Source organism: Acipenser ruthenus, chromosome 1, assembly GCF_902713425.1.
Source record: "Acipenser ruthenus chromosome 1, fAciRut3.2 maternal haplotype, whole genome shotgun sequence".
Taxonomy (NCBI): domain Eukaryota; kingdom Metazoa; phylum Chordata; class Actinopteri; order Acipenseriformes; family Acipenseridae; genus Acipenser; species Acipenser ruthenus.
This window is the reverse complement of record NC_081189.1, coordinates 81,647,868-81,663,078: the sequence shown is the minus strand read 5'-3', so window position 1 is coordinate 81,663,078 and position 15,211 is coordinate 81,647,868. Positions and strand designations below refer to the sequence as shown.

Below are 15,211 nucleotides of genomic sequence, written 5' to 3'. Positions count from 1 at the left end.
TACTCCTGCATTGTAATACTGTTTGCAAGGTTCATTTTAGCTGCAGTGATGAAATTAAGAGATCCTAATGCCACGTTATGAAATGCGGCAAAGCAATATGAGTACAGTAGCGGTACCTTGCAGCCTGTAAGAATAGGGATTTTTCATTTGTGCCTCCAGGGGTGTCATTATTTCGGCTGCAAAGATGTTCCCATCTTATCTACTTTTACTCAGAGTGGAATGAATCTTTGACTGAAATCTTGTGAGGTGTACTCTTCATGGGTTGTATTTATAAAGCATATTTATCTCCTTGAGCATTTATAATGTTTTAGCTGCACTTAAAAGCTGTAGTTATGTTATGTCCCACATTCATAAAGCATGTTTATCTTTACATGCAACTAAGTAGGGCTTGTTTAACTTTTGTTCAGCACTTCCACACGTATGCACTTTAAATTAACATTGCTAGTCTTCAACATGTGGCCATTTCTCAATGAAAGGGTATTTAAGTACTACTATTTTCTACTAGCAAGTCACTTAACTCAGATGTGTACGTTTCCAGCTCTTAGCCAGTTAAACACCCAGTGTTGACAAGTGGATCTTAGGTTCTAACATGAAGTCCAAGTAGTTAGTTTTAAAAGAATCAGTTGCTTTCCTATCTTTATTGAATACTGTTACCTTATTCCTGTTCTGTTTTGCTAATGCATGAACTGGGAATATAACTGTAGAGTGTCGCTATAGCAACTTCAGTAGGGCAGTAAAAAAAAAAACACATACACATTTTAGTAGTTTTCATACCATTGGTGTTTTTTTTTATGAGCATCTCTCGTTATGCTGGTGCCATTTATAAAAGACATCAGATCTGCTGTCAATTAACAGTAGACTATATGCTGTTTTTGACAGAGATTAACATGTGCTGGTACATACCTGCTCCTCTGTGGATTCTGCAGAGGTCACTTTCTTTGAGCCTATTAAGGATGGCTTGATTTTGTATAGCCTTTTTTATCTGGCAGAGATGGGACTCATACTTTCAAACTAATTTAACTGTCACATAGTAACGGTTTTCAAAGATGGCTCGGGGCCCAAATTTGAAATGAAGTCCCGGGGTCACAAGTAAAAAAGACTAGAGTTTTATTTTTTTCCTTTTCAGGTGTTTCAGCCATAGAAAATTCATTTCATTTATTTCAAGCTAGAGTTTAAAGTAGATAAAGTGAAGTCTTGGAGCCATAGAAAAAAAGTAGCTGAAAACAACACTACACTAAAGTTATAATTGCTATCTGTACCTAGGTGTAGTGGCTTGGTAGTGGTTTATGAGAGAATGTCAAGTTATGCCTTTACCTCGGTAATTTTGCATTGAAACTTAATCTTGAGAAAATAGAAACCAATATTTGTGTGGTCCCCCGATAAAAAGCACTAGTTCATTAAGTCAATTTGTATATGCCTGTAGGCACAACAGTTGAATGTTGTCCTGGATTTTTTTTTTTTTTCAGCTGTTGACCTTTTTAAACTGAAATTTAAAATTGTTAAAGATTCCTAAAAATAGAACAGTGATAAATGTTGTGTCTTTTGATACGAGTTTGTATACATAGGAAATAGGATTTAAAATGTTTTTGTAGTGTATTTGTAATGCCATTCATCTTCCAGGACCCTAGATTCAATGCTGGAGTTGACCAAATTACAGGTTACAAGACCCAAAGTATTCTGTGCATGCCGATAAAGAACCACAGGGAAGAGGTAAATCAATTCATTTCCTTATAATGGACCCTTTTCACAAACATTGTTATGACGGATTAAATAGTTTTATATGCATGACATTTATAGACTGTTGTTACAGAAGCCAGTATCAGTCAAGAACAGTTTTATGAATATCAAACTGCATTGAATTTATCAAAAAAAAAAAATCTTTAAGTAGTTTATGAGGTTTTGTTTTTCAAAAAAGTAATACTATTATAATATATGTTTTTACACATTTCATTTAAATAACCACCTATAGTGGAATCCCAAAACTAAATAGTTATTTTAGATGCAGCTAAAATTTGTGTACAGATAGTATGGTAATATTGCCTTGCTCTTAATTTTAGTACAATACTGTATTAAAATCCAATGCAATTTCTCAATGCAATTTTAGTTTGGTATGAAATGTTTTAAATAAGTAGTTAAGCTCTTTTATATAAACTATTTTCTTGATTTCAGCCTATGCTTTTAGATTTTCTATTCATCTTTCTCTTTTTTCTTATCTTCATCAGGTCGTGGGTGTTGCTCAGGCTATAAACAAGAAATGTGGAAAGAATGGCACATTTACAGAACAAGATGAAAAGGTGAGTTATTTGTTCACTCAAGGTTTCAAGTAGAATGAATAGGGATTCCTTGTTTGCCAGAAAAAAAAAATTCCACAGTGAGAATTGCTGTGCATATAACATGTAGCATAATTCTAAAGTAAAAAAAAAACACCACCACTCTTTTATGTACAATAGTAGTTTATCTTCGTAGTACAATATTTGTTTTTGCGAGGGCTAATAAGTTACTAGGTTGTATGTAGGGCATAGGCGCCTAACTTTGTTGAAAAGTGGGTGGGCAAACTGAAGTTGTTTTAGTCCTTTGAGAAATTGTGCCTTTGCCTTTCTTCTTGCTTATAAAGAGGACCCATTGAGTTAGTTTGCCTATAATAAAATAACTTTACTTAAAATAGTCATTTCTTGCTAGCTTTAAAATTTTTATATTGTTTTCTTTAAATATTGGGGCAAGTTTTGCACTTGCTTTGGATGTGGTACATTATTGGGGAAAACTACATAATTTTTTTTTTTATTATTTGAAAGACACAAAACGTTGTAACCATTACCGCATGGTTATTTAACTCCTAAAGATCCGGAAACCTGAATAAATTATACCAAAGCTGCTTGACCGAGCCTGTGACGCAGTCATGGCCCGTCCCCGAGGACAGGAGAAGACTGCGCCCACAGATCTTTGTGTCATTCTTCCTTCAAGCCAGCCGTAATCAGCGACCTTGAAGGTTAATGGTTACATTTCTGTTTCAGGGAACCTGGGTTATGATAATAACCTAACATTCCCTTTCGAGTACGAAATGTAACCATTATTGCATGAAGTCATACCAAAGCTGTCATAAGGGCAATATTGCAGAACGACTGGAATGCTACAAGGCTAAGCGGAACCCCAGTAACAAGTAGCTAGGGTTAAAAAATTGAGGGAGAACTCACCTGTATGCCTGTGTTGTAAGGGTCGACTGAGAAGCCACCCCTAATAATCTAGTTCCAATGCCAGGGTTTTGAGGATCCAGTAAACTGCCTGTAGTGCCAAAACATTGATGTGGAGACCCTGCTAAGGGGTTTTCCACACACCTTGCGTCCCCCTGCCATTCCACACAGCGCCCCAGCCTAGGTTGGAAGCGTCCGTGGTGACAACATCTCTTCTGGTGACTCTGCCCAGCGCTAACCAGTTCTGTTGAACCAGGCCTGCAGAAGGCACATGCGCAGGAGGTCTGGGAAGCTGCTGCCATCAAGTCCAGAAGTCTCTGGAACGTCACTACCGTGAACGCTCTGTTGAGCTGAAAGACCATTTCTAAACAGGTGACTATTCTCTGTACTCTGCCATCCGACAGAGTGGATAGCATGGACTTGTAGTCCAAGCACACTCCTAGATAGGAGGCAGTCTGAGTAGGCATGAGCTGGCTCTTCACGTGAAGACCCAACCGTTGAAGGTGGCTGGTGACCAGCTCCGTGTGGGTCTCTGCCTGTGCTGGAGACTGGGCACAAATGAGTCTGCCGTCCAGATAATTGAGCACCCTGGTGCCTTTGAGTCTCAGTGGGGCCAGGATAACTTCCATGCACTTTGAGAAGGCACAGGAAGCTAGAGAGAGGCCAAATGGCAAGACACAGAACTCGTATGCTGTTCACTGGTTTTATGAGGGTGTGGATATAACCAGTCATCTGGCCTGATTGACTGCAACAGGTGTTGAATCGTCAACATTTTGAGCCTCAGATACAGGTTGACCTGTCTAAGGTCGGTGATCAGACTGAGGCCACCATCCCGCTTGGGCACTAGGAAGTACTAGGAAGTAGGACTCATCGTCCAACTGTAGGGGTCTGTCATGCGAATAGCCCGTTTTTGCAGCAGAGCTGCTACCTCCTGAGACACCACCACGGCATCTTGCGGGTCCGTGACTGATATTGGAGTCACAACCCAAAAGGGAGGGGGACTGTGCTTGAGCTGCAGAGAGTAGCTGGTTCGAACAGTAGTAAGCAAACAGATGTCCATAGTGCACTGTTGCCAATACTCCAGATGGCTTCCTGAGAAGGGTCCCTGGGTCTTTGGCAGCAAACTCCTAGGGCTGCTGCTCGGTTTGTGGCTTGGGCTGAGGCTTTTGTCATGTGCCTCGGCCATAACAGAAAAGACCTGCAGTTTGCCCGTGCATGGTGGAGAGCTTTTGTTTTGTAAAACTGTATATTTTTGTTTTGTGTAATAAAATCTGAGCGCCGTAGCGTCTCAGTTTCACCTGCCAGTACTGCCTCTGGTTTGACTCCTGGAGGCGCTATATCCCACATATGTGAAAGAGATGGCTGCAAGGGCGACGTGAGACCAAGAAATGAATCCAAAACAAGGCAGGTACTGGCAGGTGAAACTGAGATGCTACGGCGCTCAGCTTTTATTAAACAAAACAAAAATAAACAGTTTTACAAAACAAAAGCACTGATACAAACAAAAGGGCACGTTGGCCAAACAAATAACAACTATAACAAGTATCGTGCTGGGTTTTAGAGTCAGCACATCTAGAAAATGTTATTATTTTTCCTCCTTTCTCTCTCGTTTACGTACCTCCTTCCAAATACTCTCCACCATGCACTGGCAAACTGCAGGTCTTTTATATTATGGCCAAGGGGTTAACTAGCAATTATCTTATTACCCCTCGGCCATAGCCTGCACGAGTTTAATAAGGATGTGTGACTGTCAGCTAATTAAATACTCAGTAGCTGACAGTCACGCATTCTCACAAGGAATTTAAAACAATAAATAAAACAAAACAATACCATGGCGGACGGCATGTTGCTCGTCCGGCCAAACAATAATAAAATACAAATAACACAGCTTTTCGCCGTCATAGATATTTACATAAATCATAATACAAATAAATCATAAAAATAGCGCACAAATATACATAGGGGCGGGACACTGCGCCACACAGCATAAATAAATTATCATATAAATTGTGTTATGACACGCTGGCTCGTGTGTGATGTCACACCAGGAAGAGGATGGGCCCAGAATGGTTAGTGAATGCGCTGCTGTGCCGGTTTATTATAAATGAACAAAGAAAAAGGTTGAACAAAAACACAAACACTAATACAAAGCAAAAGACACAATGGCCAAAACAAACAAACAGAACACAGAACAAACAAACATGTATCGTGCTGGTTTACAGCAATTGTTTAGCAATTGTTTAGCGTAGCAATTGTTTATATCCAAGTTCTTACTCCTCACCACTTTCGTTCCGTGCAGTATTATGAACATAGACCAGGTTGCTTGTTGTGTTTGCTTTTAAATCATGCTTGGTGTAATGAAATATTAGGAATGTTAGATAAAATGGATGGTATTGTATCTTGAAAAGAAGAGAACGATCAGTAACCTGCAGCAGACAGTGTGCAGGGATTTAGATGAAAGCTGCTTTAGTGATTAATGTCTCCTCATCTTGAAACTTAAAAGAATTCCTTTCTAGTGATTTTTCTTTTGTTTTTTTGTTAAGAGTTGACACATTTTTGATAAAGCACATCAATCAGGACACTATATTGGTAACAGCCAAGGTGGATACATCAGCTAGGTGGGATATTCTGTGATTTACAACTGCAAACTGCATTTTAAATTCCTCACTGGATAGAAAGCAGATTTTTATATAAAAAAACAATACTGGAATATATCATTAGAAGCTAATACTTGTGGTATCTGAAAATGAAAAGTGGCATACTTTTTTTTTGTATTTATTTACATTTTGTTACTGCTGGTCCTTTAACAAAGTGGAAGGTACTGTATGTAACTCGTCTCCTTTGTATGCATATGTTGGTCAGTTATTCATTTGAAGACTAGCAACCCAGGTTTTTCTAATCAGTATATTTTAACCTAGGAAGATTGAATGATCTTCATTTGATAAACCTACAATAACGGTACATACTGTTATATGGGCAGATCACATCATTACCAGCAATGACAACGCAGTGAATTTGGAAAAGGGGTCCTGATGCACTTGTACTACCCATATAAATGTTTATCATGGAAAATGTTCACAATCATTTTTGCATTTTCCCCATTCTTTTCCCATGTTTATACTAAGTTGTGGGAGGGTGTAGGGATTCACTGAACACACTGGAGTCAGAAAGTTTATTTGCAACGCCACACAGGCGCCCAAGATTTATTCAAAGCACAAGGGGGCACCCAGTGCCGTGGAGAAGAATACCAACAATGGTAACTTAGTGGGGCTTGGACAGTTCATGTTACACACCCACTGGTGCTGCAAAATAATAGCCTATAAACAAAAGGCGAAAGCAAAAGAGAAAATAAACACTGATAATAAAACTACCAAAAAAAGGTGCTGCTACACACAGCGTACTGCGGCCTCCACTATTTGGAGAGGCCCGGGTTTCAGTGACACTCTCCTATTCCCTCGCTGTCACTCATGGGGTTGCCCAGCTTCCCTGAGCTAAACTATAATAACGCCCCAGTAGGGGTACGTGATAAGGAATTAATATTGTTGTGGCTGTCTTGCTCAGCCGGGCTTGCTTGCCCCTTTCTCACACTCCAGACACTCCAGCTGTGTTTTCTCTCCGAAGGAATAGCAGAGCGTAATTTTTATTGGCCCCCCCTAGACCCGCCTCCCGACCATTCAGAGAGAGAGCCACGTGACACACCCTCACCCTACCTCTCTGTCATCGCCATGATTGGCAGGCGGATCCTACAGGGCTTCTGACCCCCCCTGCAGGATCACACATGCGCCCGATAGCCAGCACAGGTCTCCCCTGTTAAATAAGTATTTAGCATAGTTTACCATGGTTATCCATGCTGTACCATGCTCTCACTGTGGTTTATTACACTTTGTAATAGATTACTGTGATGTGTTGGTTCATACAATTGGCAAAACTAATAATATTAACACTGTAGTACTATTCTATCAACTAAGTGAATATTATAGCACCTATAAGTAATAACAACATATTGAAACACCATTCTGTCAAATCTAATTTCTTTGTTATCTACTTTTTCCAGGACTTTTCAGCCTATCTGGCATTTTGTGGAATTGTTCTTCACAATGCCCAGCTGTATGAGACTTCACGGCTTGAAAACAAACGCAATCAGGTATTATCTATGGGGTAAAAGGGAAGCTGCAATTATTTTAATTTGGAAGAAAGGCTGTACGGTAAGCCATTAGGAAATTAAATCTATTACAGTTCCATGTAGCGCGTGCATCTGCATGTGACTCATAATTCAAAGTCATCACCTGTGATGAACTATCTATTGGGAGAAAAACAATTGAGATTAAAGAGTCAGTAGCGTGGTTCTGAAAAATATTGTATTACGCATCCCCAGGTATTGCTACAACTGTTTAAATAACATATCTGTCATTTTTCTTTTCATTGTTAACATCCTAGCAACTTTTTACACTTATAACTTTAAAGTTTGTTTCAAAGCTGTTTTCAAAATGGCTGCTCTAGTGCACTGATAGTGTAAGGATTATTGCCCACGTTGTCAAACAGATAACACAGCAATTATGATCCATGATGTGGTACGGAACAGAAAAGCCAGAACACTTGTTGTTACATTTGTTGGTTTTTTAAATTGCTCTTACTGCAGTGTTTTAGAGGACAGATCTCAAACCCCAGTGCACTAGAGCAGCCATTTTGAAAAGAGGTTTGAAACAGACTTTAATACCCCTTCTCCACTGGTACATCTGACCCATGAGGGCTCGGTATGGTACAGGTACGGGTGGTTCTCCACTGGCTATTTGTCGAGCCGAGCGAGAACCAAACCGTGAAACTCCGGCTTCACAAGACATCTGAATCCGGCTGCGAGCCGAGCCAGGGTGCTGGGTTAAGGATTTTCGTCATTACGTTACATCAGTTAGTGCACTCCAGAAAGAAAAACAACAAACATGGAAGGCGAGTGTGATGAGATAAAAGGGAATTCACACACTCAAAAACACAAAATTCTACCAAATTTCTCAACATTGACCTTTATTATATTAATATAAAGAAAAACCAGATGCAAAAATAAAACAATTCTTAAACTTATTTACAAAAATATAGTCAAACAAAATACAGCTGTACCATCCATACAACTACGGCTCTCGGTGCGCTCTCGCAGCTTCTTTTTCTTAAGCACCCAAACAAAAAACAACTAGAAAAAACAACAACTATCCTTAAACGGGATATCTTTGGCAAATCATATTTTTAAAACCTTCTTTTTTCCCTTTCAACAGAACTAACTGAACTATAGTAAGTCGATATAATCAGTAAAATTTGTGGATTATAAAGACATTCCTAAATATATTTACAAAATATAGCGATGCAAGATAAAGCTGTACTGTTGGTATATTAACTTTTGAACACCATTTGTTTGCGCATCTTTTGGCAAACTGAGTTAATTAATAACAATTGTCTTTTGTTGCGTGTGACGTCAGTAGCACGGCTTGGCTATGCAGTGGAAAAACAACCCAGGCTCCCCTTAACTGTGAGGGCCCTGTACGTCCCTGGCGTGGCTCGGTTGTACAGTGGAAAAGTGGCATAAGTTATAAGTGTAAAAAGTTGTCAGGATGCTAACAATGAAAAGAGAAGTTACGGATACATTATTTAAACAGTTGTAACAACATGTGGGGACGTATAATGCTATATTTTTTTCTGAACCCCGCTACTTACTCTTTAAAGCTAACGGTAGGGTTTGTCACATAAAATCGAAATGATGCATCAAAAACTTGTCAAACCTGTAAATTCCTATGCTGTGAGCGATCTGATGTGTAATAACACCATGGCAGAAAAAATGGCAGAGTTTAAGCATGGAAAAAGCATAGTAACTTAAAAATAACTGTAAATTCAAGGTTAACATTAGGGAAAAAATAAAAGGAAAATGAAAAAAAAAAATAGGTTGCAAATAAAAACAAAGCATCAGAGAGGTTTATGAAGCAGAAGACCAGACTCAAGAAATGTTAAGTGAAAAAGAAAATGACTTTGGAAACAGGAAGGGACAAATATAGGGAGAGAAATGTAGAAGGAACTAAAAGCCTGTTAGGAAGAAAAACTAATGCTCAGCTACTACTGTTAAGTAAAGTTAAGTACTAACAATGTGTATTACAGTATATATGAAGTACTAAGAGTGTGGTTGAACGGTTTGTCTGTCAGTGCTTTTACATTCTTTCCTTTTCTCTGTCATCCCTGCGCTAGGTGTTGCTTGACTTAGCCAGCCTCATTTTTGAAGAGCAGCAGTACCTTGAAGTGATACTGAAAAAGATTGCAGCTACAATACTGTCCTTCATGCAAGCTCAGAGGTGTACCATTTTCATAGCAAACGGAGACATTTCAGTAAGTCTTACATTCTAAAAGCTGAAGAATAGACAACTCCATCTATTATCTTTACACGTTCTCGAAAAATATAATCTTTGCAATAGCAGTAATGTTGCTTCTAATTCAGTACACATTAAAATGTATCTTGCTGTTCCTAGTGCTGTAAAAGTATCTGTAGATCTATTACAGGTCTGTCTAATGGTAAACGGACACAAAAGAGAGGTAGCACAAAATGTGCAGGTTGAATACACTGGGTAATAGGTATTAAGGGAGGGTAATAACAAGAGTGGTGTTCAACTTATTTTTCAATAACTTCCTTTCTCCTCTATTTATTCTTATTGAAGTGTAAATTATCAGACTAAATTGCATTTCAGAACTCATTTTCCAGCATCTTTCATATGGAATATGAGGAACTTGGTGAATCTGGAGAAGTTCTAAAAAGGTAAAATAATGCAAAATAAAATCGTAATTATTTTTCAATTGTTGCACACATTTACATCATTGAAGATGTCCTTTTCAGTTGCTCTATGAAAGTCCCTGAAAGGCCAGGTAGCAAGTGTTCTTACAAGACCCAGCACTCAGGGAGTGAAGTCACTGGATTCACACCCACTTACTGAAACTTGCTACAGGGGCACCTAGATTAACTTGTTTACAGTAAAAGGTCGCTTGTTTTAGATAGAATATAAAACAGGGTGTGAAAAGAATTTCATTAGTAAAACGTACAGTTTATTGGGAATACAACCAATAGTCTAATGTAGTGGTACAGCATCAATTAGATTTCTATTTGAAAGGAGTTCGAAACTACATTTCCATAAAAGATGTCACCTTTCCTACTAATCAAGAAACACAGTTCAGGCTGTAAATCTACATTTAATAGATTCAAGTTTAAACCTTCCTGTGGCAAAGTTGTTAATAGTGTGCAGGTGCAGGTGCAGGTGCAGGTGATTAAAGAACAGACAGACAATTGTAATCCAGATGCAAAGGTTTGTTTTATTTGTTTTTGTCCAGTGCCTGATGGCGAAACAAACAGTAAACAATAATGAAGGTAAGTAATACAGCAGCGTGTATTACTTAATTTATAATCCCCGGGTTTGCCCTGCAAATAATAGTCCTGTTTTTATTATATACCCACACAAAACACAAAACACATACACAAATCTGTTAGTGTGTGAATTAGTGCTAGTGGTGCAAATACAGTTATAGTGATACGAGTGCAGTGCTGTTCCGGGTTTTTGCTGGCCTCTGGCGACAGCTCCGGAACATGTTAGCTGTCTAGTGAATACAAACAAACAAAGATACAGAACAAAATAAACACTCACAATTATTTCATCAAACACAGGTCCTTCCGGGTCACTTATTAAATAATCCAAACGAAAGATAACATTGCTTCGACCCCTATTTATACCGTCACTCATGACCTCTTGGTAAACGATTGCAGCTGTTTTTTATGACCTGCAGCTGCCACATCATTTCCCCTCTGGGTCAATGAGTTAGAGTACCGAAGCTCCTGCCGGTGCTGAGACGATTTGAGGTTGTCCTGGGCCAATCGACCGACCAAATCCAGGTGATCTCTCAGTAGGAGCATATGCTTCACTACGTTTTTGGACGAGTCTTTGTGCTCCTCCCACCCCTCTCTCAACAGATTGAGGATGCCGCAAGGCTGTCGGCCGTACAAGAGCTCAAAGGGGAGAACCCTGTTGAGCTCTGCGGCACCTCTCTAACTGCAAAAAGGAAGTAGGGAAGAAGCGATGCCCAATGTTTTTGCTCTTGCGTTACAAAACGTCTCAGCATCTGCTTCAAGGTCTGATTAAATCGTTCCACCAAACTGTCCGTCTGTGGATGATAAACAGATGTCCTGATGGGACATATTTTTAATATTTTATATACGTGCTGTAACGTGTTAGACAAGAAGTTGGTCCCATGATCAGTCAAAATCTCCTTGGGGATCCCTACTCCAGCCATAATCTGCACTAACTTTGTGGCTATTGCAGCGGCACTAGTGGACCTCAATGGAACTGCATTGTATAATCTACCACTATTAATATATGCGTATACCCAGAGTCAGAAGGTAGCAAAGGGCCCACTATGTCCATTGCAATGCTTTCAAAACGATTGGAAATAATCGGCAGTGGAACCAAAGGGGCGGGGCGCACTCGACCCGGCGCTACTCGCTGGCAGTCTGGGCATGTGGCTACATATTTCGACACATCAGTATGAAGACCTACCCAATAGAATTGAGCCAATATTGGCTCCCTTGTCTTGTCAGCTCCAAGGTGCCCAGCAAAAGGGATATCATGCGCCAGCCTCATGACCTCGGTCCGACAAGACAAGGGAACCAAAAATTGTATTACAGGCTGCACTGTGCCCGCGGCTAGATTTACCCTATACAGTAATTGCCCCTTGATACTGAAGTGTGGATATACTAGCACCCCAGCGCCATCAACATCCTTACCTTCAATAGACCGGACTTGCCCCCAAGCGTGCACTAGTGACGGGTCATTATATTGGCCCCACACTATGTCTGCGCTTGAGTACCACATGTCCGGTATATTGAGAGGGGCTGGAGTAGCATCTGCCCTGGATTGCCCAGTAGCCTCGCCCTCTCGGTCACACTGCGTTCCAACTCCCTTTGACTGGCGTTTGTTACCATCCGAGCACTCTCCCACCAGACCCCAGCCTTTTCTTAGTGATGCTCCCTCCCATTTTGCAGTCCTTCTCTCTTTATTTGTTTTTCTAGGATGGAAAATAGGGGAAAACATTTCAGCTTGAAAAGGAAACAGTTCACCAATTCGTTCTTTTTTCTTTTTTTCTGCCACATTTACGTGTGCGGCCGAGACTGCCATTAATTTAACCAATTCTCTATCATTTGGCCAGTCTCGACCCAGAATTATTGGGTGTGGTAGCCTTGCCGCCACCCCAACTACCAGATGGCGTTTTATCAGACCTACCGATAAATATACTTTTAGGGTGGGGTATTTCGCCGTATCTCCATGGAAGCAGGAGATCGCTACCTGGCCTCGTGGCTGCCATGACACACCGCCCAATAGAGCTACTTTAATGAAGGTCTGCTCACGCCCGATGTCCACTAATGCGTGGGTTGTCACCTTGCCTAAAACTGCATTAACAATACAAGGCCCCTCCCGACCACTTTCCCCGCGCTTACCCGCTCCAGATGCCCAATTGCACGCTGACACGTCACACTCCATTGCTGATGGGCATGACCTGGCCTGGTGTCCCAGTTGGTTGCATCTAAAACAGATAGGGGAGAAGGAGGGAACATTGGTTATAAATTTGTCTCGATGCTGGTATGGCAACAGGGCCGGGGTAGCAGCTTTACCCCCGCTGGGGGCCAACCTTGACCTCCATGAAGAGGAGGCAAGGTTGCCCATTGGGGCCGGAGATCTAGGAGGTCTCGGTCCCGGTGTTGTAGGTGGAGCAGGGAGAGGAGGTGGTGTGCAGCTGCTCCGGTGGACGGGAGCTGTGGTCAGGTTGGTGTGGGCTGAGACCAGGGAGTCCTCAAAATCCTCCGCCAGTTTTATTGCTGCTTCCAGGGTGGCGGAGTTGTGGCACCGTACCCATCCCTGGGTTTCAGCGCCAACCACATGGCAGAATTGCTCCACTGCTATGGCTTCGCCCATTTGCAGACCCGTTTTCTGAGTGGGGCTTAGCCAGTGCACCATGTGGTCACACAACTGCTGCGCAACCAGCCTGGGGCGTGTATCTGGGGATCTTCGGTTCTTCCGGAATCGTAACCTGTGTATTTCCCCCGTGATGTTGATCCGGTGTAGGATGGCTCGCTTTACCACGTCGTAGTCGGTGGCATCGGTGTTCGTCATGGCCTGATACGCTGCCTGAGCCTCCCCGATCAGACAGGATCCCAGCTGGCTCGCCCAGTACATTCTGGGCCATGATGCGGTTGTAGCCAGCCGCTCGAAAGCGACCAGATAAGCCTCGGGGTCACCCTCCTCCATCATTTTCATTGCCCGTGCCCTTGGGGCCATCATCAAGGGTGCCGTAGGTACCGCGATCTGGACTGCCAGACCGACCTTCTCCACCAACGCTGTGTATCACTCCTCTCTCCGTCCCTTTACAGCCTCCTGTCTGCTGTCCAGCGTCAGCAGCAGCTCTGTAAGTGCTGCGTGATCCTTAATTATTATTTGTTTATTCATTTATTTATTTAGCAGACGCCTTTATCCAAGGCGACTTACAGTGACTAGGGTGTGTGAACTATGCATCAGCTGCAGAGTCACTTACAACTACGTCTCACCCGAAAGACGGAGCACAAGGAGGTTAAGTGACTTGCTGAGGGTCACACAATGAGTCAGTGGCTGAGGTGGGATTTGAACAGGGGACATCCTGGTTACAAGCCCTTTTCTTTAACCACTGGACCACACAGCCTCCTATGCTAACTCTACTGCTAACACCACGTGTGGCAAAGTGGTTAATAGTGTGCAGGTGCAGGTGATTAAAGAACAGACAGACAGTTGTAATCCAGGTGCAAATGTTTGTTTTATTTGTTTTTGTCCAGTGCCTGACGGCAAAACAAACAGTAAACAATAATGAAGGTAAGTAATACAGCAGCGTGTATTACTTAATTTATAATCCTCGGGTTTGTCCCGCAAATAATAGTCCTGTTTTTATTATACACCCACACAAAACACAAAACACATACACAAATCTGTTAGTGCGTGAATTAGTGCTAGTGGTGCAAATACAGTTATAGTGATATGAGTGCAGTGCTGTTCCGGGTTTTTGCTGGCCTCTGGCGACAGCTCCGGAATGTGTTAGCTGTCTAGTGAATACAACCAAACAAATAGACAGAACAAAACAAACATGATTATTTCACCAAACACAGGTCCTTCCTTCACTTTTTAAATAACTAAAACAAAGGAACAGATAACATTGCTTCGACTCCTATTTATACCGTCACTCATGACCCCTTGGTAAACGATTGCAGCCGCTCCTCCAATCCGCGGCTGCCACATCATTTACCCTCTGGGTCAATGAGTTAGTGCACCGAAGCTCTGTCTCTTTTCTACATGACCGACTTCCTTTTAACCCTCGGAACGAAGTGTCAGGCCAAGTAGTCCAGAGTGCTCTGTTCCTGTTACTTAGCACCCTCACAGGTCGAGAGAGATTTACCACCAAGAATCACTGTCTTTCTGTCACACTTCCTTATAACTGTTGTTATACAGGGATAGCACAACTAAACCACCTTGCTTGTTTGGTTTCGAAATGGGCTTGCTACAAAATGTGTTTTCATGACATTTCAGTCCACATAGTTTTGCTAAAAAGGGAGTGCAATGTATTATCGCAAAAAAAAATTCTAAAAAAATCAGTCCATATATGAGAAAGAACAGATTGTGTTGAAGAGGAGTAGACTAGAGAACTTAGTATTGTTTTGCTGCCAGGAAAATAAATGATTATTTATTAGAATTTTATTAAAAAAAAAAAAGTGAGAGGCCATAAAGCATATCTTTCCAGGGCTTGTAATGTATATCCTTTCTGCTCAGCTTTGAAGCAAAGCCAGCCTCAGAACTGACATAGTCAGAATATATGTAAGCTGTTTTTTTTGGCTGTTGCTTTGATTGAGTCAGCCATAATCGGTTGTTCACAGAGACTATAACACTTTTCTTGTATCTTAGTGGCCACCTCCAGTTGTATTTGTTTTACACATCAGA

At 41.3% G+C, this 15,211-nt stretch overlaps 1 protein-coding gene across 2 annotated transcripts in view; it reads left to right on the top strand.

The window, feature by feature from the left end:
* The window catches only part of LOC117421450 (cGMP-specific 3',5'-cyclic phosphodiesterase-like), a 66,510-nt gene that overhangs the window by 17,073 nt on the left and 34,226 nt on the right, over window positions 1-15,211 (top strand). For both annotated transcript variants that reach the window (XM_034035910.3, XM_034035909.3), the window contains exons 3-7: window positions 1,621-1,710; window positions 2,223-2,294; window positions 7,243-7,332; window positions 9,411-9,548; window positions 9,905-9,972. In XM_034035910.3, coding sequence (XP_033891801.3) covers window positions 1,621-1,710; window positions 2,223-2,294; window positions 7,243-7,332; window positions 9,411-9,548; window positions 9,905-9,972 — 458 coding nt within the window. The remainder of the gene's footprint in view (window positions 1-1,620; window positions 1,711-2,222; window positions 2,295-7,242; window positions 7,333-9,410; window positions 9,549-9,904; window positions 9,973-15,211) is intronic.